This window comes from Lacerta agilis, chromosome 15, assembly GCF_009819535.1.
Source record: "Lacerta agilis isolate rLacAgi1 chromosome 15, rLacAgi1.pri, whole genome shotgun sequence".
Lineage (NCBI taxonomy): Eukaryota > Metazoa > Chordata > Lepidosauria > Squamata > Lacertidae > Lacerta > Lacerta agilis.
The window spans coordinates 42,031,508-42,055,649 of NC_046326.1; the positions used below are offsets into that span (position 1 = coordinate 42,031,508).

The 24,142-nt window shown below is 48.1% G+C and overlaps 1 protein-coding gene across 1 annotated transcript in view; it reads left to right on the forward strand.

Annotated features, from left to right (window-relative positions):
• Positions 1 to 24,142, forward strand: part of GIT1 (GIT ArfGAP 1) — a 53,641-nt gene that overhangs the window by 23,093 nt on the left and 6,406 nt on the right. The window contains 13 exon segments of the mRNA XM_033171767.1: positions 1,939 to 2,044; positions 2,638 to 2,724; positions 2,913 to 3,043; positions 3,639 to 3,733; positions 4,847 to 4,889; positions 5,912 to 5,938; positions 6,773 to 6,821; positions 8,716 to 8,788; positions 21,190 to 21,287; positions 21,733 to 21,844; positions 21,939 to 22,072; positions 22,690 to 22,842; positions 24,068 to 24,141. Of these exon segments, the coding sequence (XP_033027658.1) occupies positions 1,939 to 2,044; positions 2,638 to 2,724; positions 2,913 to 3,043; positions 3,639 to 3,733; positions 4,847 to 4,889; positions 5,912 to 5,938; positions 6,773 to 6,821; positions 8,716 to 8,788; positions 21,190 to 21,287; positions 21,733 to 21,844; positions 21,939 to 22,072; positions 22,690 to 22,842; positions 24,068 to 24,141 (1,182 nt within the window).

Here is a 24,142-nt window from a genome sequence, read left to right on the forward strand (position 1 = left end):
AACTTGCTGACTGCGGCAGAGAGAGAGAGGAGAGACCTAAGAGCTCTGTCTATTTTGGAGCGGGCGTCTGAAAGGGTTGGAAAAGGAGCAGGAGAAGCTCCGGTTGCAGAAGACACCTGGAGAAGTCACAACTCCGCCTTTGCCAGATGTTTCGGACTACAACTCCCATCATCCCCAGCAGGCATGGCTCTCTGACGCCGGGGCTGATGGGAATTGTAGAGCAAAGCATCCAGAGGGCACCAGATCAGGCACAAGCAGAGTTAAGATTTCCATGGACACCGTCGGTCATTGGAGTCGCTTCCACACTTCACCCAATAACTTAGAGGGCTCAAACTCTTTCAGACATAATGTGTGGGTTGTCTGGGGTGGTAAGGGGTCCCACAGATCATTTCTGACAGTGTTGGAGCTGCTGTAAAATCAAAGGGAATTTATTTTGCCCTTGCATTTCCAAGTTTCATTCTGTTCTTACTCTGCACATCGCTCTGATGGCTTTAAATTCTGATGCCACCTGTCAGCTTAGCCGCGCTTCCTGCATTGCAGGGGGTTGGACTAAATGACCCTTGGGGTTATCCCTTCCAACTCTAGATTTCTACGAGATGATGATGACAATGATGGAAGAAGGCAAAAACAATGAATAGCTGTCAAAGGGGTTTGTAGGTCTCTATGTTCAATTGCAGAGGGACGCAGGTGGTGCTGTGGTCTAAAGAGCCAGTGTGGTGTAGTGGTTAAGAGCGGTAGACTCGTAATCTGGGGAACCGGGTTCGCTTCCCCGCTCCTCCACATGCAGCTGCTGGGTGACCTTGGGGTAGTCACACTTCTCTGAAGTCTCTCAGCCCCACTCCCCTCACAGAGTGTTTGTTGTGGGGGAGGAAGAAGGGAAAGGAGAATGTGAGCCGCTTTGAGACTCCTTTGAGTAGTGATAAAGCGGGATATCCAATCCAAACTCTTCTTCTAAACCACAAAGCCTAGGGCTTGCCGAATCAGAAGGTGGGCTGTTCGAATCCCCGCGACGGGGTGAGCTCCCATTGCTCGGTCCCTGCTCCTGCCAACCTAGCAGTTCGAAAGCACGTCAAAGTGCAAGTAGATAAATAGGTACCACTGTGGCAGGATGGTAAACGGCGTTTCCGTGCGCTGCTCTGGTTCGCCAGAAGCGGCTTTGTCATGCTGGGCATATGACCTGGAAACTATGCCGGTTCCCTCGGCCAGTGAAGTGAGATGAGCGCCTCAACCCCAGAGTCAGACACGACTGGACCTAACAGTCAGGGGTCCCTTTACCTTTACCTACGTTCAATTGCATTTCTAGGTATTATTATTATTATTTGGGGGGGTTTCTGCCTTGCAGGCAGTGTTCCACTTTATATTCCAATCCATATGTGGTGTTGTTTTTAATAGAATATTCAAACCAAGAATTAGAGTCTTCTCAAGGCAGGGCCCGAATCTTGTTCTTGAGGAGGTGGAGCAGAGAGGAAAAGAGTTCCTCTGGTCATGTGCAGAGGTGCTCTTAGCTCTCATTATCCAGAAGCTTGACGAGCTTCCAGGCTATCTGAGTGAAGGCCACTGCTATGAATAAATCCCTGTTGGGGAGAAAGGCCTCACCTAGGCAATTTAAAGCAGCATCATACAGTGGCTCCCCCCAGAGAATCCTGGGAACTGTAGTTTGTTGTTGGGAGATCCCCCCCCCGTGCCCTTCACAGAGCCACAATTCCCAGAGTTCCCTGAAAAAGAGGAATTAATGGTCACACCACTTTAGGAATTGTACTTCCGTGAGGGTGAGAATGGGGGGTGTCACCCAACACTCACGACAAACTATAGATCCCAGGATTCCTTCTGGGGGGGAAGCCATGATTGTTTAAAGTGGTATAATTGTGCTTTAAATCTGTAGTGCGGATGGTGCCTTAGTGTGGTTCCTCACTGATCTGCTCCTGTTCTCTATCGCAGCCCCACCAAGTCCGAATTCATCCGTGCCAAATACCAGATGCTGGCCTTTGTCCACAAACTCCCGTGCCGGGACGACGACGGCGTCACCGCCAAGGATCTCAGCAAGGTAAGACACCTCTGTGGGAGCACCTGAAAGGGGTTTACAAAAAACAACAACTCCATCAAGAGTTAAAAGCAGTGTTTATTTCTTTAAAAAAATGTTTAGGGGTACTCTCATTTTCCTACTCATATTGAAACACTGCCCCTCCGTGAGGCCAAACTTAGATTCACAAAATGTTTAGGGGTATGCCTACCCCTGTCCCCCGTCCCCAGAAAAAAGCACTGGTTAAAAGCAACAATTTAAAATAATTCAAAAAAGAATAATTGGAATAAGCTAAAAACTAGATGAAAACACATGTCAGGCTTTGCCTAAACAAACAAGTTTTTAGCGGCTGCTGAACAGGGTACACAGCGAAGGCGCCTGACTGATGTCACTAGGCAGGGAGTTCCAAAGGACAGGAGCTGCCAGGCTAAAATGTGGATTTCTTACAAATGAAGAATGAGTATTGTGTGGCATCTGAGAGGGATTAAATGGGGTACATGAGCTCTTGTTTTCTGGGGGGGGGGGACTGGCCTGTTTGTGTGTGCCCATGTTTCTAGATGGCTTTGGTTTCCTTCCACCTGACCTCTCTCCTCCTCCTCGTCCTCCTTCCTCTGCAGCAACTGCATTCAAGTGTCCGGACGGGGAACCTGGAGACCTGCTTGCGTCTTCTTTCCCTGGGCGCCCAGGCCAACTTCTTCCACCCGGTGAGCCCCCACCCCTCGCCACTGCCCTATCTCCCAATGTTGGGTTTCTTACCCTGCTAGGTCTTGGAATATCTGCCCTTTTTTGCTTAATTGGCGGAGTCCGGCAGTAGAACAGCCAGGAGAGAGAAAGAGTGCCTCTGGGCATGCGCTGTGTGCAGTGGTAGAGCAAAATCATCTGCTTTTTGTAGGAGAAAGGGACGACACCCCTTCACGTTGCTGCTAAGGCGGGGCAGATCCTCCAGGCAGAGCTGCTCGTCGTCTATGGGGCGGACCCCGGGGCGCCTGACGTGAACGGACGCAGCCCCATCGATTACGCCAGGTGAGGGTGTCGTGCATGGCCCCGCCCACTTCTGACCCTAGCCCCTCCCCCTGCTGGCCCAATATTGCCTATCAACAGGGTGGCGCTGTGGTCTAAACCACTGGGCCTCTTGGGCTTGCCAATCAGAAGGTTGGCGGTTCGAATCTCTGCGACGGGGTGAGCTCCCGTTGCTCCGTCCCAGCTCCTGCCAACCTAGCAGTTTGAAAGAACACCAGTGCAAGTAGATAAATAGGTACCACTGTGGCGGGAAGGTAAACGGCGTTTCCGTGCGCTCTGATTTCCGTCAGGTGTCCCGTTGCACCAGAAGTAGTTTAGTCCTACTGGCCACATGGCCCAGAAAGCTGTCTGTGGACAAACGAGATGAGCACCACATGAAAGCGAGATGAGCACCACAACCCCATAGTCGCCTTTGACTGGACTTAACTGTCCAGGGGTCCTTTACCTATCAACAGCCGGTTATCCGTTTTTGGTTCATGGTTGCAGCAGATCTGCTCTGTTAAGTTTTGGTCCCGTTTACTGGGGTGGGCTCTCTCTCTCTCTCTCTCTCTCTCTGGCCTACCTCGTCTGACCGTTGTCCCTCCCTCCCTCCCCACAGGCAGGCGTCTCAGCACGAACTGGCCGAGCGCCTGGTGGAATGCCAGTACGAGCTGACGGACAGGCTGGCTTTCTACCTTTGTGGGCGAAAGCCGGGTAAGAGAACGGCACACTGTTCCAAGCGGGAGGGAGCCGATCCTCTGGGGTAACAACCTACTACCGCAGCAGCTTCCCACTGAGTGGCCTGTCCAGCCTCCCTTCTGAACACAGATGAGCTGGGGGCTCAGGAGGGGTCCCTGTTCAAGACAAAACAGATGCAGAGGAGAAACAGGGTTGGCAGCCCATTTACACGGCGGGGCCTGCGTACCCCTAGGAATCTGCCATGCACTGAGCCAGAGCTGTCCAGGATTTCAGAGAAAGCATCTCTCCCAACCCAATCTGGAGATGTCAGGGGATTGAACCTGAGACCTTCTGCATGCAAAGCAGATGTTCTCTGCCGCCGAATTGCAACCCTCTGAGCCAGCATACAGCGTTCCCTGTGCTCCTATTTAACTCAGCTCCTAACCCAGAACCCCGAGGACCGAAATCTGATTTCTAAGACAAGGCTTGCAGCTCGTTGGGAGAGCATCTGCTTTGCACGCTAGAGGTCCCAAATTCAATTCCCAGCATCTCCAGGTAGGGCCGGGAGAGACAGCTGCCCTCCAAGAAATAACCCTGGAAAGCCACAGCTGCCAGTCAGTGTAGACAACACTGAGCTAGATGAGCCATTGAATCTGACTTGGGATAAGGTGTTTTGCTCGTGTGATTTGCTCATCCTTTCCCAAGTTCCCCTTGTGCGCAATATTGCTATTTTTCTTGGTTTATTAAAAAACGTAGCAATCGGAATTGTGTTTACCGTGAATGCAAGAGTGGCGTGACTTGATTCTGTTTAGGAACTTCGCCACAGGGCCATTGCTCTTTCGCTCTCCCGTAATGATGGCATGGCTGTGGTTGTTTAAAATCCTTACCTTTCCAAATAATTCCTGGCAATCACTGTTTCTGCTGCAGCAGAGCAAGTGGGAATATATATTTCGGCAGTGCTGGGGAATGAGCTATCCTGCTAATCTTTGTGGAACCAGGGAGTCGGCCCAGGGACCCCCAGGGGTCATCTAGTCCAACCCCCTGTAATGCAGTGAGCCAGCGAACCTGCCTCTGGTTCTGCGGCTGGATTCGGAAAAGCCGCTCTCGATCTCAACCCATTTCCTTTCTTTATTTTGTCTCTCTACGCAGACCACAAGAATGGGCACTACATCATCCCGCAAATGGCAGACAGGTGGGGAACGGTGACAATTAATGGCACGTTTGTTCAAAATGCAATTGAAACCATTTAATGCGGCAGATCTGGCGGACTTGATGCAGGGAGGCCAGCTATTTCAAAGTCTAATAGTCGTTTGTGCCCCCAACTGCCCCCTTGCCTCTTGGCCGCCCACTTTGAGAACCACTGCTCTGGCCTCCTAAACCGCATCCTAGTACAGTCGTACCTTGGAAGTCAGGCGGAATCTGTTCCGGAAGTCCGTTCGACTTCCAAAACGTTCGGAAACCAAAGCACAGCTTCCGATTGGCTGCAGCAAGCTCCTGTAGCCAATCGGAAGCAGCGGAAGCCCGTCGGACGTTCGGGTTCCAAAGAACATTCGCAAACTGGAACACTCACTTCCGGGTTTGCGGCGTTTGGGAGGAAAAATGTCTTGAGTACCAAGGTGTTCGGGATCCAAGGTACGACTGTAATATAGAATTGTTGAGTTGGAAGGGACCACAAGTGTCACCTAGTCCAACCCCCCTCCCCCATGCAGGAATCTCGCCCAACGTGGGACTCGAACTCACAACCCTGAGATTAAGAGTCTCATGCTTGACCAACTGAGCTGCCTACAGCTGAATCGAGAGCCTGTCCCATTGTTGCTCCTCAGATCTGACCTTTGGGTGTTTCTGCCTCAAGGGCTGGATGGTGGTGGCCCCTCTGACGTCTCCGAGGAGGGTTCTTAAGCAGGTCACTGTCACCAACCCCAAAGGGGGGGGGATCTTAGAATCATAGAATTGTAGAGCTGGAAGGGTCCCTGAGGGTCATCTAGTCCAACCCCATGCAGTACATCTCTCAGCTCAGTTTTGGGCACAGCCTGGGTCGGTGTTAGGCAGGGAGAGACTGGCTTGATACCTTGACCCAGCGAGCGCCTGCAAGACCTTCAGGAGGCGAGTGCGAATCCCCGCCCTTTGGCTACATAACGCTCTGCTTTTGTTCTTTCTTAACACCCTCACTTCTCCTCTCTTTTTCCAACCCCTCGCTGCCTTTCCGGAGTTCAGAGTGCGCCCAAAATGCATGTCTCAAAGGTACCAAGGCTTCATCTACCGTCTGCATGACGCCACCATCGCCCTGTGTGCCACACACACACCCTCCAAATTTCTGTGGGCTCTAGGGAGCTATAATGTGGCTTCTCAGTGTCTGTTTTATGGGGTGGGCTTGCAGGAGTTTGGATGCAAAGGGGCAGGGAGGGCGGGAATCAAGAGAATATTTTTGTGACCATGTTTGGCCTATCAGTCTGTTCCCACACCCCCAGTCTTCTGCAGGGCTGGAAAACCCCCAGGAGTATGAGAGAATCTGCCCAAGGGTTTAGGGATCCAAAGAGAGCCTAGCCCAGCACCCGCTTCTCGCTGTGGCTAGCCAGATTTGCCTAAATGCTGCCACCACTGGCGGCAAGCAAAGTTGTATGGAAACCGGACGGAAATGTGATATAAATGGGCATAAGAAGGGCCTATAATCTGCAGCGCTCTCTCACCTGCGTCCATCGGTCTGAAGACGAACCTCCCCCCCCCCACAATTATGATAATGATAACAACAACAACAACAATAATGGAACTGTAGAGTTGGCAGGGACCCCCAAGGATCATCTAGCCCAACCCCAGGAATCCCAACTAAGGAATCCCTGACCAATGGCCATCCATTCTCAGCTTAAAAACCTCCAAGCCTTACAAAATCTGTTAGTCGCAACCTCTTTGTTGGGGGTATTCTGCAGATTAGAACGGTCTGGTGCCAGGCAGCGTTTGGAGAACGTAACGGGGGTTGTGTGTGTTGGTGGGGTGCATGGAAACGGGCACCGATCCTCTCTTCCCCGATTCATTTCCGCTGAAAGAAGGCTAACAGCTTCTTTGCCCTTCTGCCCACAGCCTGGACCTCTCTGAGCTTGCCAAGGCAGCCAAGAAGAAACTGCAGGCGGTAAGTCTTCTTCCAGGGATTATTGAGGGCGGTTCTGGGTTTTGTAGTGGGGGGGGGCGAGGTTCCTGGGTGGGGTGTCGTAAGCCTGTCCCTGAGAGCCAGAAGGCCCCCATACCCAGTTCAAAAATGAATCTCCCTGCCCCAGGCTTTCTCCCCCTTGGAAACGTGCTGTTTTATTGCCCCTGAACTGGGGAGCCATCCTGACCCCCCTCCAGATGTTGCTCGAGTCCAGCTGGGGATGGTGGGAGTTGGGAGACACACTCCGCCAACATCTGGAGGACCTGCAGATCCCCTCCCATCCCTGAAATAAGGGCATTCCCCTGTCTCTGGAGGGGAATAGAGGCATTGCTTCTCGGGTGGGGGTGTGTGCCTCTTTTGAATAAAGACAAAATAATAAAATAAAATAAATCCCTTCCAGTAGCACCTTAGAGACCAACTAAGCTTGTTCTTGGTATGAGCTTTCCTGTGCTTGCACACTTCTTCAGATACACACGAAAGCTCATACCAAGAACAAACTTAGTTGGTCTCTAAGGTGCTACTGGAAGGGATTTTATTTATTTTTTATTTCGTTTCGATTATGGCAGACCAACACGGCTACCTACCCGTAACTATTGTAAACAATGACATATGTTCCTTATCTCTCTTGGGGGGGCAATCTCTTCCAGATAGAGGCATCCTTCATCTACTTGCTTTTTAAAAGTTACCGTACTTTTCCGTGTACAGTGGCACCTCGACTTACGAAGATAATCCGTTCCGAAGGCACCCTCGTAAGTCGAAATCTTCGTAAGTCGAAGGCGCCATCTCGGAACGGGAAAAAACTTCGCAAGTCGAAAAAGCCGCATTGAAAACCTCGTAAGTCGAGGTATCGTGCCGCCGCTTCCCCTTCGTAACTCGGAAATTTCGGAAGCGGCGGCCATTTTTTCGCTTCCGGAACTGATTCGGAAGTCAAAAACGTCGGAAGTCGAGTCACTCATAAGTCGATGTGCCACTGTATATGACTAGGGTTTTTTTTACTCAAAAATAAGCTTTAAAAGCTGGGGCCATCTTACACGTGTGTAGTGGGTCGGGGTGAGGGGTGATTGGTTGCGGCCGCGAGCTGCAGATTGTCATTGGCGACTTGCGGTGTGATTTGTGGCTGCGGCAAGGGTTGCAGGTGATTGGCTGCCGCTGCGGCAATCGTGCTTGCTATTTACTTCCGCTGTTGGCCACTGGGCAGACGCTTGTAGCTGATGCAAGCGATTGTTTGCCCAACAACTCTGGGCAATCCTCCCCAAAACTTGGGGCTGTTTCCTGAAATTGGAGTCCCCAAAATTAGGGGGGGCTGTTATACAAGGGGCCGTGTTATACACAGGAAAGTACGGTACTTCAGATTTTCTTTGGGAAACAGCGTTAAGTGGTTTATAAAGCAAGTTTCTCTCCTGCATCTTACATCCCCAAGGAACGTAACAACACAATGAAATTCAAAGCCATTGATTGCACATTGGCTCAGAAATCCAGTTAAGACTATGGAGGTTAATTAGTTCAACAAAACTGATGAACTTGATCCAGTGACCTCAGCTTTGGGGGAAGTCTGAGAGTCATTTACACCTCTAGCACACACACAAACACACACACCCTGCCCCCTTGCACTCTTGCCCTGCCCCAGGGAATCCCACCCCCACAACCCACTTGGGGAACCTCTGGATCACGGGATTACTTCCTACTCACGAGTCTGGCTCCTGGCTGTCTGTAACCATTAAGCAACGCTCCCCCCTCTGGACTGCCCAGTTCCAACCATTCCCTTCTCTGCTCTGACACTTTGCTTCCCCAATTACCACCTGGAACCCTGTTAATGAGCCGACATCTTATCTCATTTCTCTCCCCTCCCACCCCAAATATATATATACATCTATAGCTAAGCAACCGTCTCTTTGAGGAACTCGCAATGGACGTCTACGATGAAGTGGATCGCCGGGAGAATGATGCAGGTGAAGAGTTTTGTGGGTGGGGGGCTCAGGGGGGTTGAAGTTTTTTTGGGGGTCATCTAGTCCAACCCCCTGTTGAGTGAGGGCGGGGCTTTCCCCTTTCTCAGTCATATCCTGCTAGTCTTTTGGGGGGTGGCAAGGAGATTCCAATGCTTGTAGGCTTTGCCCAGCTTGAAGACTTAGGAATAAGGGGCAGATAACACCCCCCCCTTTTTACCAGTTCATTCATTGTAGTTCCTCATCTGGCCTTTAGGTGGCAATATGCACTCAGTTGCTTGTGGTAATATCAATGGAATAATCTATTATTATTTGGGGTGTGTGTGGATGGATTCGAACCCTGGCTTCATCCAGACGCCCTCCAACACCCTCTATTTCAGGCATAGGCAAACTCCGGCCCGCCAGATGTTTTGGGACTACAACTCCCATCATCCTCGACCACTGGTCCTGTTAGCTAGGGATGATGGGGATTGTAGTTCCAAAACATCTGGAGGACCGGAGTTTGCCTATCCCTGCTCTGGTTCCACTGACCAAACTTATTTCTCTGTTTCCTCCCCCCAACCTGCATTTCCTCCCCTTATCTGCGATGGCTGGACCCTTTCGCTCCCTTCCAACTCTGAAATTCTACAATTAAGCCCCTGCCCCAACTTTGGTTATGGCAGTTTCTGTTCTGAAATTTGAAAGAACGTGGTTTCTTTCCCACCCCACCCCTTTTCTAAAGTATTTTAGTGGTTTACTCCAAGAAGAGACTAAAAGATTATTAGGGGGGGGGGGGCGTCAATGCAACTTGGCTCAATTGCGAGAGCCACCTGGAATCATTTTGCTGTGCCAGGGTTCTTGTGTGTTCTGCTCATTGGCATCCACTGTGGGTGGTGGTGGAGGAAAGAGAGCTGTCTCCCCCCCCACACACTGACAACCCATAATTCCCTGGGGCGTGAGGGGACTTGTGGAGAACCCGAAGGCCAGAAATGCGAGGTTCCTCCGCTCCTTCCTTAAGCTTGCTCTGCCACCATCTTTTGAGACAGAGGACTCTTAAAGGAAATACAGGTGAAACTCGAAAAATTAGAATATCGTGGAAAAGTCCATTTATTTAAGCAATTGTTTTCATTAGCTACTGGAGTTTAATAGATGAGATAATTCAACTTAAAAGGTTGAACTTAAGGTTGAACTTAAAAAGTAATTCAACTTAAAAGGTGAAACTAATATATGAGATAGGCTCATGATATGCAAAGTGAGATATGTCAAGCCTTTGCTTGTTATAATTGTGATGATTATGGCGCACAGCTGATGAAAACCCCAAAGTTGAAATTGTTAATTTGGGGTTCTCATCAGCTGTACGCCATAATCATCACAATTGTAACAAATAGAGGCTTGACATATCTCACTTTGCATGTCATGAGTCTATCTCATATATTAGTTTCACCTTTTAAGTTGAATTACTGAAAGAAATGAACCTTTCCATGATATTCTGATTTTTTGAGTTTCACCTGTATTTCCTGCTGGTCTGAATGTCTTTTGTATGTGAGCGGAGGCTGCTGCCATCTTGTTCCGCGCCACAGGCTGCAAAATGTCTTGTGCCGGCCCTGGGGAAAAGAGGCATGGGTGTTTGTGGGGCAAAAAGATGCCATCACCTCCCAAGGGGGGGGAGTAGGGTTCATCTGCCCCCTCTCTACGCCTTTGCCTGCTTTTAAAACTAGCTTGGTGTTTTATTCTGGTGGGTGGTGTTTGTTTTTTTTTTTTAAATATTTTATTTCATTGAAGTTACATGACACTCGATATGGGAATGGAAACAAGCAAAACTCCAAGCAGTTTGCAAAAAAGGGGAAAACAAGGACATTATTAGTTCAACACAAGTGTTAAAAACCTACAAAAGAAAATTAAGACCAACGACAAGCTAAAAACCAGATTAAAAACAAATGTTGGCATTCTGCAAGCCAGGATAGGCTTTGCCTTAACAAAAAATGTTTTTAGCAGGCGCTGGAAAAGGACAGCAAATGCACCTTCCTGGTGTCAAGAGGCAGGGAGTTCCAGAGACTGCGTGCTCTCGTACTAAATGATGGATTTTTTTTACAAACGCAAAACGAGTATTATGTGGCCAGAGCCTCTAATTATTTAGTTCTGCTGTTGCTGCTATGTCTTGTTTTGGTGCTGAAGTTCCTGCCGTTTTAATTTGTGGGTTGTTGTAGTAAAGATTGGTGTGAGTTCTTAATGGTTGCAATTTTCAGATTTAGCCTCTGTGCGTAAAATGTCTGGCGTTTGGTTTTCATCTCGAGAGAGTGGGACCCGGATGTGAGAATAAATTTGGGGCAGGATGGAGAGAGGCTCCAGGAAGCTGGCTCCTTGCTGGAATTCCTGCATGCTCCACTCTTGCCTCCCCTTTCCTAAGATTCGAATTCGGTACACACGTTTTCCGTGTGTCAGCCTGTGTATGCACCGTACATGCAAGAAATATTTAAAGTGTTGTTGTTGTTGTTCAGTCGTTCAGTCGTGTCCGCCTCTTCGTGACCCCATGGACCAGAGCACGCCAGGCACGCCTATCCTTCACTGCCTCTCGCAGTTTGGCCAAACTCATGTTAGTAGCTTCGAGAACACTGTCCAACCATCTCATCCTCTGTCGTCCCCTTCTCCTTGTGCCCTCCATCTTTCCCAACATCAGGGTCTTTTCCAGGGAGTCTTCTCTTCTCATGAGGTGGCCAAAGTACTGGAGCCTCAGCTTCAGGATCTGTCCTTCTAGTGAGCACTCAGGCCTGATTTCTTTAAGGATGGATAAGTTTGATCTTTTTGCAGTCCATGGGACTCTCAAGAGTCTCCTCCAGCACCATAATTCAAAAGCATCCATTCTTCAGCGATCAGCCTTCTTGATGGTCCAGCTCTCACTTCCGTACATTACTACTGGGAAAACCATAGTTTTAACTATACGGACCTTTGTTGGCAAGGTGATGTCTCTCCTTCCTCTGCCCCCCAGTCTAGCTTGTGGGAGGAAAGTGGTCAGTGGTTTGTTTGCAGATTGTCTGGGGGCTCAGGCCGTGTAGGGCAGCACTTCCCCAGCCTGGGGCGCTCCAGATGTTTCAGACAACATCAGCCTCAGGCCAGCACAGCCATGCTCCCCACACCAGCCCCGACTGGCAGCCTGCCTCTTTAAAACCAAAAGCCAACTTCTCTGAAAGCTGAATTCTGTCGCAGGCGTCGGAGATCAGAGCCTAAGGAGATGCTGGCTGCAGGATCAGACCAAAGGCTTTTTAGCTTTTTAAGCTGAGGTTGGGTGGCCGTCTGCCATGGATTTTTCATTTTTTTTTTATAAGATTTTATTATTTTCCAATAAAAGAAAAAGAGAACAAAATACAACATCAACACATAACATAAACATCAATAAAAACACAATAAACATTAAACATAATCAACTATAAACATAATCAACATTCAAAACAATAACAACAATAAAAACATAAAAATAACATATACAAACCTTAACCAGTATCTTTCTTTGAATATTTCTTGTTTCTAACTTCTCTGTTTGGGGACTTCCCCCGTTCCCTCCACTGTCTTCAAAAAACATATACTTCTTCAAGGTAGCTTTATATACTGTTCAATTCACTTTTACCCAAATTTTAATATACTTAGCTTTTACTTAGTCAAATATCTCAATAACTATGTATCTTATCTTAACAACCTATCTTAACATATTTTGACACATACATCTTTCACCTAACAACAATTCCTCTTACCATTCATATCTAACACATATCTATCAAAGCCAATGTTCTGTTTATTTCTGCTCAAATATTCAATTTTACTGATTTAACTAAATAGTCTTTAAATTTTTTCCACTCTCGTGACACCGTCTCCTCCCTCTGGTCTCGGATTCTGCCGGTCAGTTCTGCGAGTTCCATGTATTCCATCATCTTCATCTGCCATTCTTCCACCGTTGGTATCTCTTCCCCTTTCCATGTTCTTGCCAATAATATTCTAGCTGCTGTTGTGGCATACATAAAAAACACTCTGTCCTGACTGGGTATCTCTTCGTTGGTCATGCTCAGAAGAAATGCCTCTGGTTTCTTACAAAAGGTAACTTTCATTACCTTCTTAAGCTCATTGTAAATCTTATCCCAGAAAGCGCTTACCGCTGGGCACAACCACCACATATGAAAAAAGGTACCTTTCGCATGTTTACATTTCCAACATACGTCTGACATTTTGGTGTTCATCTTAGCAATCTTAACTGGTGTCAAGTACCATCTATAAACCATTTTCATTATGTTTTCTCTTAAACCATGACAAGCAGTAAATTTGATACCTTTTTGCCACAATCTCTCCCAGTCATCCATCATAATATTATGTCCTACATCTTTTGCCCAATCTATCATTGAGGATTTAACCAGTTCATCTTTTGTATGCCACTCTAGCAGAAGATTATACATTTTGGAAAGGTTTTTGAAGTTCGATTCTATCAGTTCTGTTTCCAGTTTTGATTTTTCTACTTGAAAACCAACTTTTTTGTCCATTTTAAATGTTTCATAAACCTGATAATAGTGCAGCCAGTCGGGGACCTGACTTTTTACTTGATCATAACTTTTTAGCTTAAAGGAGTCCCCTTCCTGCTGCAATATGTCCATATATCTTAACCAGTTTGCAGACATATTCGGTCTCTTATATGCCTTGGCCTCCACTGGAGAGATCCATCTAGGAGTCTTTCTCTCTAACAAGTCTTTGTATCTAGTCCAAACCTGATATAGGGATTTTCTCACAATATGAGACTTAAAAGTTCTGTGGATTTTAACCTTGTCATACCAAAGGTATGCATGCCAACCAAACATATTATCATGTCCCTCCAAGTCCAACACATCAACGTTCTCTAGTTTAAACCAATCCTTTAACCAGCAAAAGGCCGCAGCTTCAAAATAAAGCCTTAAGTCCGGCAGGGCAAAGCCTCCTCTGTCTTTAGAGTCTGTTAAAATCTTGAATTTTATTCTTGGCTTTTTGCCCTGCCATATAAATTTCGATAGGTCCTTTTGCCATTTTTTAAAACAGTCTAGTTTGTCCAAAATTGGTATGGCTTGGAATAAGAACAGCATCCTTGGTAGGACATTCATTTTAACCACTGCTATTCTTCCCATTAACGACAGTTTAAGTCTTGTCCAGATCTCCATATCTTTTTTTATCTCCATCCACAATTTTTCATAATTATCCTTATACAGGTTCAAGTTCTTGTTTGTGAGATTGATACCTAGGTATTTTACAGATTTAACAAAATTGAGGCCTGTGGCTTCTTGAATTCTTTGGATCTGTTCTGCACTCAGATTTTTACCTAAAACTTTGGTTTTCTGCTTATTTAATTTAAAGCCAGCTACAAGTCCGAATTGTTCAATTAATTCCAAGGCTCTGGGGACACTGCCTTCTGGTTCTTGCAGGGATAGCATCAAATCGTCCGCGAAGGCACGTAATTTGTATTCCTTCTCTCCCACTTTAATTCCTTTTGTCTGTTTATCTTTCCGAATCATATTCAGAAGGACTTCCAGGACCGTAATAAAAAGTAAAGGGGAGATAGGGCACCCTTGTCTTGTTCCTTTCTCTACTTCAATCTCCTCCGATATCACACTGTTTACAATAACTTTTGCTCTTTGTTCTGTGTAAATGGCCTTAATGCCATTTAAGAATTTTTCTCCAACTCCCATCTTTTCCAAATTCTTTTTCATAAATGTCCAGGATACTTTGTCAAAGGCTTTCTCTGCGTCCACAAACAATAGTGCTGCATCTGTGTTTATGTCTCTCTCCAGTTTTTCTAAAATGTCCACAATAATTCTCGTATTATTGCTTATTTGTCTTCCTGGTAGGAAACCTGCTTGGTCTCTATGTATATGATCTTTCAACACTCTTTTCAACCTTGTAGCCAAAACATTTGCAAAGATTTTATAATCCACATTCAAAAGGGATATTGGACGATAGTTTTTCATCAGAGTCTTATCAGTATCTGGTTTTAAGATCAGTGTGATAAAGGCTTCTTTCCACGTCTCTGGTGCCCTATCTCCTTCTAGTATTCTATTGCAAATTTCTCTTAACGGCTGTGATAGCCAGTCTTTCAATATCTTGTAATATTTTGCTGTTAATCCATCCGGTCCTGGAGCCTTCCCCAGTTGCATGTTGTTTATTGCATCTTCTATTTCTTGTGTCGTTATTGGGTGGTTGAGAATTGTTAGTTTTTCCTCTGGGACCTTTTGCAATCCATTCTTCTCCAGAAATCGGTCTATCTCTACTTCATCTATCTTCTCCTCCTTGTACAGTTGTTTATAGAATCTCTGAAAGCACCATCTGATTTCCTCCGGTTTCTCTACATTTTTTCCATTTACTACCAATTTACTGATGACATTTGCCTTTTGTCTTTTCTTTAATTGCCAAGCTAGTAGTTTTCCACATTTATTTGCAGATTCAAATGTTCTTTGTTTCATCATTTTCACTTTCCATTCGATGTCTTGGTTCATGATATTCGCGTATTGGGATTGCAAGTATTTGATTTCTTTTTGGATTTTAACACATCTGGGATGTCCTCTTAGTTCTTTTTCCTTTTCTTTGATTAATTTCAACAGTCTCTCCATCTCTGCACTTTGTTGTTTCTTCTTTTTTGCCTTTTCACTAATGAGGAATCCTCTCATTACCGCCTTACTTGCATCCCAGGCAGTCCTTTTCTCCACATCTGAATTCCAATTAATTTGAAAATATTCTTTCATCTTTTTCACCGCTCTTTCTACTAGCTTGGTATCTCTCATCAATGCATCATCCATTCTCCACCTGAAAGAATCCTTGGAAATCATTTTTAGGTTTACCTGTACAGGATTATGGTCTGAAAGCGTTTTAGGACCGATTTCTGCTTTTTGTAATTTTGGAGCCAATTCGTTCGAGATCCAGATATAATCTATCCTCGACCATGACTGCTGAGATTCGCTGAAGTACGTTGCCTCTGTTTCTGTGGGATTTTTTAATCTCCAAGAATCTACCAAATTCAAATTGTCCACCATTTCAAAAAAAGTCTTTGGGAGTTTCCCATCATTTGTTAATTTTGTTCTTTGAGATCTGTCCATTAATGTGGAAACTGCCCCATTAAAGTCTCCGAGGCAAACTACCTTATAGTCCAAATAATCCAACAGCAAATCATGGATTTTTTTGTAAAAAATCGACTTTCCATCATTTGGTGCATAAAGTCCCAGGATCAAAATTTTTTCGCCTTGTACGTTAATTTCAATTGCGATGTATCTCCCTTCTTCATCTTTGAATAGCTGTCTTGGGCTATATTTCTCCTTTGCATAAATCACTACTCCTCTCTTCTTGACCTTATCCGATGATATGAACTCTTGGCCTAATTTTTTGTTCTGTAGCAATCTTCTGTGACGCCGAACTATGTGGGTTTCCTGTAGACATATTATATCCAAATTCTTCTTTTCTATGCTGTAAAACACTCTGCGTCTCTTTGGTCTCTGATTTAATCCCCGAACGTTCCAAGTCATTAACTTGAGCGCCATTTCTTTGTTTATTCCTCTCCTCCAGTTGCCTGTCCTTTCTTATCTTGTTCTGGATCTTGGCTTGGTCCTGGTGGTCCCGGCGGTGGTGGAAATACTTCTGGAAACTTGTAAAGCTGTGCTGGATCCAATGGAGTTCCTTTGAAATGTTCCAGATGCTTGTCCAAAAACTTTTGCTTATCCGCCAAGGACCTTATTCTTATCTTTTTCCCTTCAAACGTGAATGCCAGGCCTTCTGGAAATTCCCAACTGAAGGAGATTTTTCTTCTTCTTAGCTCCGTCACCAGGTCGTTATAGGGAGCTCTTTTATCTAAAAAGAATCTGGGGATATCCTTGTAAAAAATTACTTTATTCTGCTGTACCACCAGGTTGTTTCTGTAGTGTAAATCCAGAAAATAGTCTCTGTCGTGTCTATCGTGTAGTCACTGACTGTTTTAGTGCTTTTCTTTCCTCTGGAACCTCTTGGTCCAAATCTGAAGGCCTTCACTATGCGTGCTGAGACGTTTACCTCTTCTAACTCCCAAAAAGTCGAGAATAGTTCCACAATATAGGCTTTCAGGTCTTCCCCCTCCAATTCTGGAAGACCCCTTATTCTTAGGTTTCCTTCTCTCTGATGTAGTTGCAGAAAAGCAAGAGACTCTTCCACAGTCCTCTGTCGTGTTCCAATATTTTCAATCTGCTCCAAATCCAAATTGTCCAATTTTTCCTCCACCTTTTTTATTTTTTCTCTGACCACTTTAATTTCCTCCGAGTCCTTTTTTAACGTGGTCACCTCCTGCCCAATTTTATTAATTTCGTCTCTGTTCTTTCTGACGTTTTCCTCAATTTGGCCAATCGATTTTTCTAACGTTTGGGTGGAGGCTTTAATATCGGCCTTAATATCCACTTGGAGCTTTTCTATTGCAGAGTTAACTGTTGTATTCACTGATGCACCAATAGCATTCACCGATTCTTGTGTTTGCTTCAACCCTTCGGTGACACTTTTCAAGCCTTCTGCAATTTCTGCCACACTTGCAGCCAATTTCTCCATTTGTTCCTGAAGAGTTAAGGAAACAGAGCCTTTCCTTTTTTCAGAGCCAGTTCCTTTAGATCTAAGTTCCATTCCTTGTGGGCTCTGTAACTGTAATCTCAAGGGTCTGCCATGGATTTTTCAGCTGGGATTCCTGCATTGAAGGGGGGTCTGCTCCAGCATCCTGTCTTCCACAGCTGCCACCTGGAATCCCATTGTAGGAAAAGCCTCAAGCCGGGATTCGAACGCAGGATTTTGACCACACGTCTCCCTCTCTTCCCCACTGCCCCCCTCCCCGCCCAAGTGCTGCTCCTGGCATCTTTGCAAATCCGTTTTCGTCCGCTCCTCCGGCAAGAAAGAAAAACCCACCCCGCTAGCGATTCCTTGCCCAGGCGCGGCTCGTTCATCTCCTTGGCCCGAAGCCCGAAATCTTGGCCGTGTGGCTGAGTCATCCCCAAACCCAGCCCCTTGGGAGAGCAGGGAAAGGGGGAGAGCGGCGTGGGAAGGGGGGGTGCTTGGGAGGGGGGAGCAGGCCTGACATCTTCCAGCAGGCTAAGTCCTGCATTGTAGCGAATCTCCCCCCTCTTCCCCCCCCCACTCACCCACCCAAAAGATCGAGGCGGCAGGACGAAGCGCTTTGGCTGTGGTTCTGTGGGAACGTGGCCCCTTTCTCTCTCTCTCTCTTTCCCGGCCACCCTGGAGCGGGCCTCACCTCCCCCCCCCTCCGCCTTTCATTCCTGGCTGGCCGCATCCTTTGCAGGGATAAATCTTCCCTTTTGCTCCCTCTGCAAACTCCAGGCCTCTTTCTAAAAGTTGCCCCAGAGTCCGGACGAGGCTGGTAAGAGGATGTTTGTGCGTGCATTCGGGGACGGGGATGGGGGGGGCAGCGGTTGGTGTGTCCCTGGACGAGGTGGGTGGGTTGTCGTGGAGCCTGCTGAGTTTTGGGTGGGGCTTGCAAGCCCTTTTAGGGACCAGAGAACTCCCAGGCTGGATTCCTTTCTTGGAGTGGGGTGGGTCACCCCCCTCACCCTCTCCCTGTCTGGACATCAGCCAAGGCTGCTCCCTTCCCTGCGACTCAGGAGTAGCCGGTTTCCTCCCTGGCAGTTTTTAGAAGATTTATGCTTCTTCCCAGGAGTTGCCTGCAGAAAGGGGATGGTTTTCAAAAAGGCCACAGGGAGGTTGTTATCTGTACAAGCGCTGTTGTCATTTTAGCTGTGCCCCGAGGGATCTGGGTGGTGCCAGTTGAGCTGGGGACTTGCCTGGTTTTTTGTAGGGGGGGGCACGGTTGGGGTGTTTGTGTTTCTGGAGAAGTGGGAACATTGGGCGCGTTCTCAGCTTTTGATGCAGCTGTTATCGATGATGATGATAAAAGGGGAAATACCAGTTCAAGAGTCCAACGGCGGGACAGGTTTACGTGGAAGTAATTTGCCGCTGCCACCAGCGCTTGGCGTGAGATTGCCTTCCTAGTGAACATGCTTGTCTGACTTGCAGCCTCGCATTTCTGGGGAAAGGCTGTGCCTCATTTGCTGAGCATCTCCGTTGCATGCAGGGGGTCCCGGGTTCAATCTCCAGCAGAACCATGAGGACCGGAACCTTACTTTAGAAGCAGGAGCACAGCTCCGGAGTAAAGCACCTGCTTTGTATACAGAAGGTCCCAAGTTCAGCAAAGGAGAGACCCCTTGCCTGAAATCCTGGAGCACTGCTGCCAGTCAGTGTAGACAGTGCTGAGCTAGATGGACCAAATGGTCTGAGTCAGTATAAGGTGGTTTCTTACGTTCCTGCTTAAACCAGCCCTTTATTTGGAATCAAGAGGACTAGAATGTTACTCTGTTTTTAGGGCAAGAGCTAAGTGGCAGAGCACTTGCTTTGCATACAGAAGGTCTTGGGTTCGATCCCCATGGCATTTCCAGGAAGTGCTGGGTCTGTCCCCTGCCTGAAACTCAGGAGAGCCTCTGCCAGTCAGTGTTGGCAATACTGAGCTAGGTGATACATATACAGTAGCTCCTTGATTATTAAGCAGCTTCTTAGGTTCCTGTGTCTTAAGGGACAGGCTGTAGCTCACTGGTAGAGCACCCCTTTTACATGCAGAAGGTTGAATCCCCAATGGCATCTCCTGGCAGGGCCAGGAATATCCCCTGCCTGCCTGAAACCCCTGGAGGGCTGCTGCCAGCCAGTGTAAGCGAGCTAGATGGACAAATAGCTCCCTGTGTGTGTGTGTGTGTGTGTGTGTGTGCATCCTCCTGCAACAACGACCCTTTGAGGCAGCTCGTAGGACAAGGAACTGCTGTTGACAGCGTGGGTGAGACGCTCATGGGTACTTAAAGATACGAGTGGCAGATTCAGAGATTTGTCATCTGGGCGTCTCTTGAGAATTGCTAATAATACACACCCAAAAGGCAGCGATGTTTACGGTGCAGCGGCTTGGAGATTTCAGCAAGAACTTCAGGAGAGAGCCCTGAAGCTGGGTCGGACCAAAGGGGAACCCGTCCCATTGTGCGTCCTGTTGTCACAGTGGCCAGGCAGGGGCCAGATCTGCCATCACTGAGGGCCTCGTATCACTTCCAGGAAAGGACTGCTGTGTCTCTTTCAGGCCAACTGTCCCTTCCTAAGAAGGAGAGACAACAGTGCAGGAAGTGAGAGGCTGAAATAGGGCGTGAAAGCTTCAATTAGTGCTGCCCAACCTGTCTTGAATGCCCTTCTTTGGGGGGCATCTAGCCCTTTTCTGTATATGGTGCTGGAGGAGACTCTTGAGAGTCCCATGGACTGCAAGAAGATCAAACCTATCCATTCTTAAAGAAATCAGCCCTGAGTGCTCACTGGAAGGGCAGATCCTGAAGCTGAGGCTCCAAGACTTTGGCCACCTCATGAGAAGAGAAGACTCCCTAGAAAAGACCCTGATGTTGGGAAAGATGGAGGGCACAAGGAGAAGGGGACGACAGAGATGGTTGGACAGTGTTCTCGAAGCTACTAGCATGAGTTTGGCCAAACTGCGAGAGGCAGTGGAGGATAGGGGTACCTGGCGTGCTCTGGTCCATGGGGTCACGAAGAGTCGGACACGACTGAACAACAACAAGCCCTTTTCTTTCCAAAACAGGGCAAACAACGGCACAGGAAGTGAGAGCCTGTAAAAGGGCGTGGAAGCGTCCATTAGCGCTGTTTTCAAATTTCCTCAGGGGCACTGATAAAATATGTTGGCATCCGTCTGTCCCGAGAGACAATGGAGTGCACCTCTGCGGGTGGAGTCAAACAGCTGTGTTTGCAGTGCCTCCCCGGGGTGCAAGCCTGGGCAGGGTAGAGGGAGGTCCTGGGCCGCCCAGATGACAAGATGTGGTCCAAAGGAAAGCAGAGCAAAACGTTTGGCACCAGCTTGGCTGCAGGAGTTGCCGGAGGGAGGCGTACAAGCCGCCATCCAACCGTCTCGGGGACTCCGCTCCGGATTTGTGAAGAGTTTACTCCTGAGCCTTTTCCCGGAGTTTCCCTTCTCCTAGATGGGTTCCCTTCCCAGGTGGATGAGCCCCTCACTTCCCTCCACAGCACATGCAGAGACTGCCTTCTTGGCCATTGGATCCACTCCATCAGATGGATAAAATAAAGCAGCTTCTATTTCCCATGGACCCGCTTTGTAACAGGGAACATAGGAAATTCCCTTGCGTTCTTTCCCCAGTGTCCCCGATGCAGACATTTTGAAACACATTGGACTGAGCATAATTTCTGCATCTAGCCTTCCCTTCCAGCAAAAGCATTCCGACTGTTCTCCCTGATCTTGGGCGAGTCTTGGGATGGTGCCACCTGGCCCTCCGAAACCTTTCCGGGTGTGTCTGTGCAGGGCCGGACGGTTAGGCCGCTGGCTAACAATACCCTTTTGCCTGTCCTCCTTTCTCCCTACAAAGTCTGGCTCACGACGCAGAACCACAGCACCTTGGTGACGGAGCGCAGCGCAGTCCCCTTCCTTCCCGTGAACCCTGAATATTCTGCAACGCGCAATCAGGTAAAATGGGCGGGACCCTACTTGTTTCTGTGCGGCTGAGGCCGGCCCTCTCTGCCTATTGTGGCTCCAGGCAGTGGTTAATTCTTGGAGGGCAGAGGTGGAGAGAGGTGGCTGGGGCTTCTGTCTGGCCCTTGAACCCAGGGCTGGAATTCCTGGGGCTTGCCCAGATTCCGGAGAGCCAGTGGGGTGCAGTGGTTAGAGTGTTGGAATAGGACCTGGGAGAGGCCAGGGTTCGAATCCCTCTCTCGGCCAAGAAGCCCAATGTGTGTGGCCTTGGGCCTGTCACCTCCTCTCAGCCTATCCTACCTTGCAGGGTTGTTGTGAGATGAAACGGAGAGGAGGGGAACTGTCTTGTCTTTTAATGCAGAAAGTCCTAATCCTGACCCTCCGTTCTGGGCTTGTACACCTCCCCCCATGTGGATGATTCTCTCTCTCTCTCTCTCAGGGACGGCAGAAACTTGCCCGCTTCAATGCCCGGGAATTTGCCACCCTCATCATCGATATCTTAAGCGAGGCGAAACGTCGGCAGCAGGGCAAAAGCCTCTCCAGCCCCACAGGTTAGGGGGCAAGAGACTGATGGGGTACGGTGGGAACAGGGGGGGCTGGAGGTCCACCCTGTCCCTTTACGGGGTTGTCACCTTCTCCCTGCAGAGATCCTCGACTCCTCCCTCCACGGGCACAGCGACCTCGACGACCAACACGACTACGACAGCGTTGCCTCAGACGAGGACACGGACCAGGAGCCCCTCCGCAGCGCCAACGCAGGGCGCAATAACCGCGCTCGGGTAAGCGCCTCCCCCCTGGAGAAAAGCGGGGCAGGGGAAGGGAACCGTGACGTGTGACCATCAGCAATGAGGACTAGTTTCCTGAGTAACAGCTTTCATTTCCAACAAAATCGAATTCCAGGAATCTTGCCCCGTCTTACGTTCCCACCATAAATGTTAATGCGCGCCAGGTTTATTGCGACCCTTCCAACACTGGAGAATGCCATTTTTGACATTTGCAAAGGAGCGCGATACCATCTGTGTAGTCATTTCGAAGAAGGAAACTGGAAACAGATTTTTAGGGTCACGATTCTCGCATTTTGTTCCAAACCTTGGCGGGGGGGGGGGGGGAATGTGTTCCAATATCTGGTTCCTATACCTTTGTAAGGGGGATTAACAGATAGGGCAGAAATTCTTCCAGCTTTGTCTGGGATGTTGGGAGGAAAAAAGAACCAATTTCGTGGCAAAATCTGTTGGCATTCTGCACTGATTTACACGCATTCCGCAAAGCATGTCGTTTTATCCCTGGAACATTTTTGTGTCAACCCCAGTAATGACCCCATCTCACTGAGCTCTCTCTCTCTCTCTCTCTCTCTCTCTCTCTCTCTCTCTCTCTCTCTCTCTCCCTAAAAACAAAGAGCATGGATTCCTCGGACCTCTCCGACGGTCCCATCACGCTGCAGGAGTACCTGGAGGTCAAGAAGGCGCTGGCCGCCTCCGAAGCAAAAGTGCAGCAGCTGATGAAAGTCAACAACAGCCTGAGCGACGAACTGAGGCGGCTGCAGAGAGAGGCAGGTTGCTGTTGGGGGGTAGGGAAGGGAGCGTCCTGGAAGTGGTCGGAACAGGAGCATCAACCGTGCGGTGAAATCTTGCAACTTCGTAAGGTGGAAGGAAGAAAGGGTCTGGGATCGAGGGCTGAGGCAACTTCTCTTGATGCAGCCTGGAATAGCATTAGCTTTGTTTGCTGCTACATCACACTGTTGGCTCATGTGAAACTTGTGGCCCACTAAGACCCCTGGGTCTGTTTCACATGCACTACTCGTAAGCCAGGTGTTCCCCATTCTGTATTTGTGCATCTGGTTCTTCCTGCCCAAGTGCAGAACCCGACTTTTGTCCCTATTGAAATCCATCCTTTTAAATGTGTTTGTGGGAGTAGGTGGGTTGGGGGGAGTTAACTGGGTTTTTTAAAATGTATTTTGTGTTTTTATCTTGCGTGTGTATGTGGTGGACTGCCCCGAGATCTACGGATGATAAGCAGTATACAAATTTGATGATGATGATGATAATAATAATAATAGTAATTATTATTATTATTATTATTATTATTATTATTATTATTATTATTATTATTATTATTATTTGTACCCCGCCCATTTGGCTGGGTCCCCCCAGCCACTCTGGGCGGCCTCCAACAGATATTAAAATACATTAAAATATCACAGGTTAAAAACTTCCCTCAACAGGGCTGCCTTCAGGTATTTTCTGAATGTCAGGTAGTTATTTATCTCTTTGACCTCTACTGGGAGGGCGTTCCACAGGGCGGGCGCCACCACCGAGAAGGCCCTCTGCCTGGTTCCCTGTAGCTTTGCTTCTCGCAGTGAGGGAACTGCCAGAAGGCCCTCAGAGCTGGATCTCAGTGTCCGGGCTGAACAATGGGGGTGGAGGCGCTCCTTCAGGTATACGGGACCGAGGCTGTTTAGGGCTTCAAAGGTCAGCACAAACACTTTGAATTGTGCTCAGAAACGTACTGGGAGCCAATGCAGATCTCTCAGGACTGGTGTTATGTGGTCCCGGCGGCCACTCCCAGTCACCAGTCTAGCTGCCGCATTCTGGATTAGTTGTAGTTTCCGGGTCACCTTCAAAGGTAGCCCCACATAGAGCGCACTGCAGTAGTTGCTAGCTCTGACCCAGCCGGTTAAAATCCTCTCGAATTGTGATTTCCGCCTTCGGAGGTATGAGCTGCCTTCGGCCGGATCCAGCCCTGACAGTCCTATGCCCCTTCCTCTCGCGTCTCAGATCCACAAGCTGCAGGCGGAGAACATGCAGATTCGCCAGCAGGTGGGGCCCGTCCACCCGGCGGCAGCGCCACCC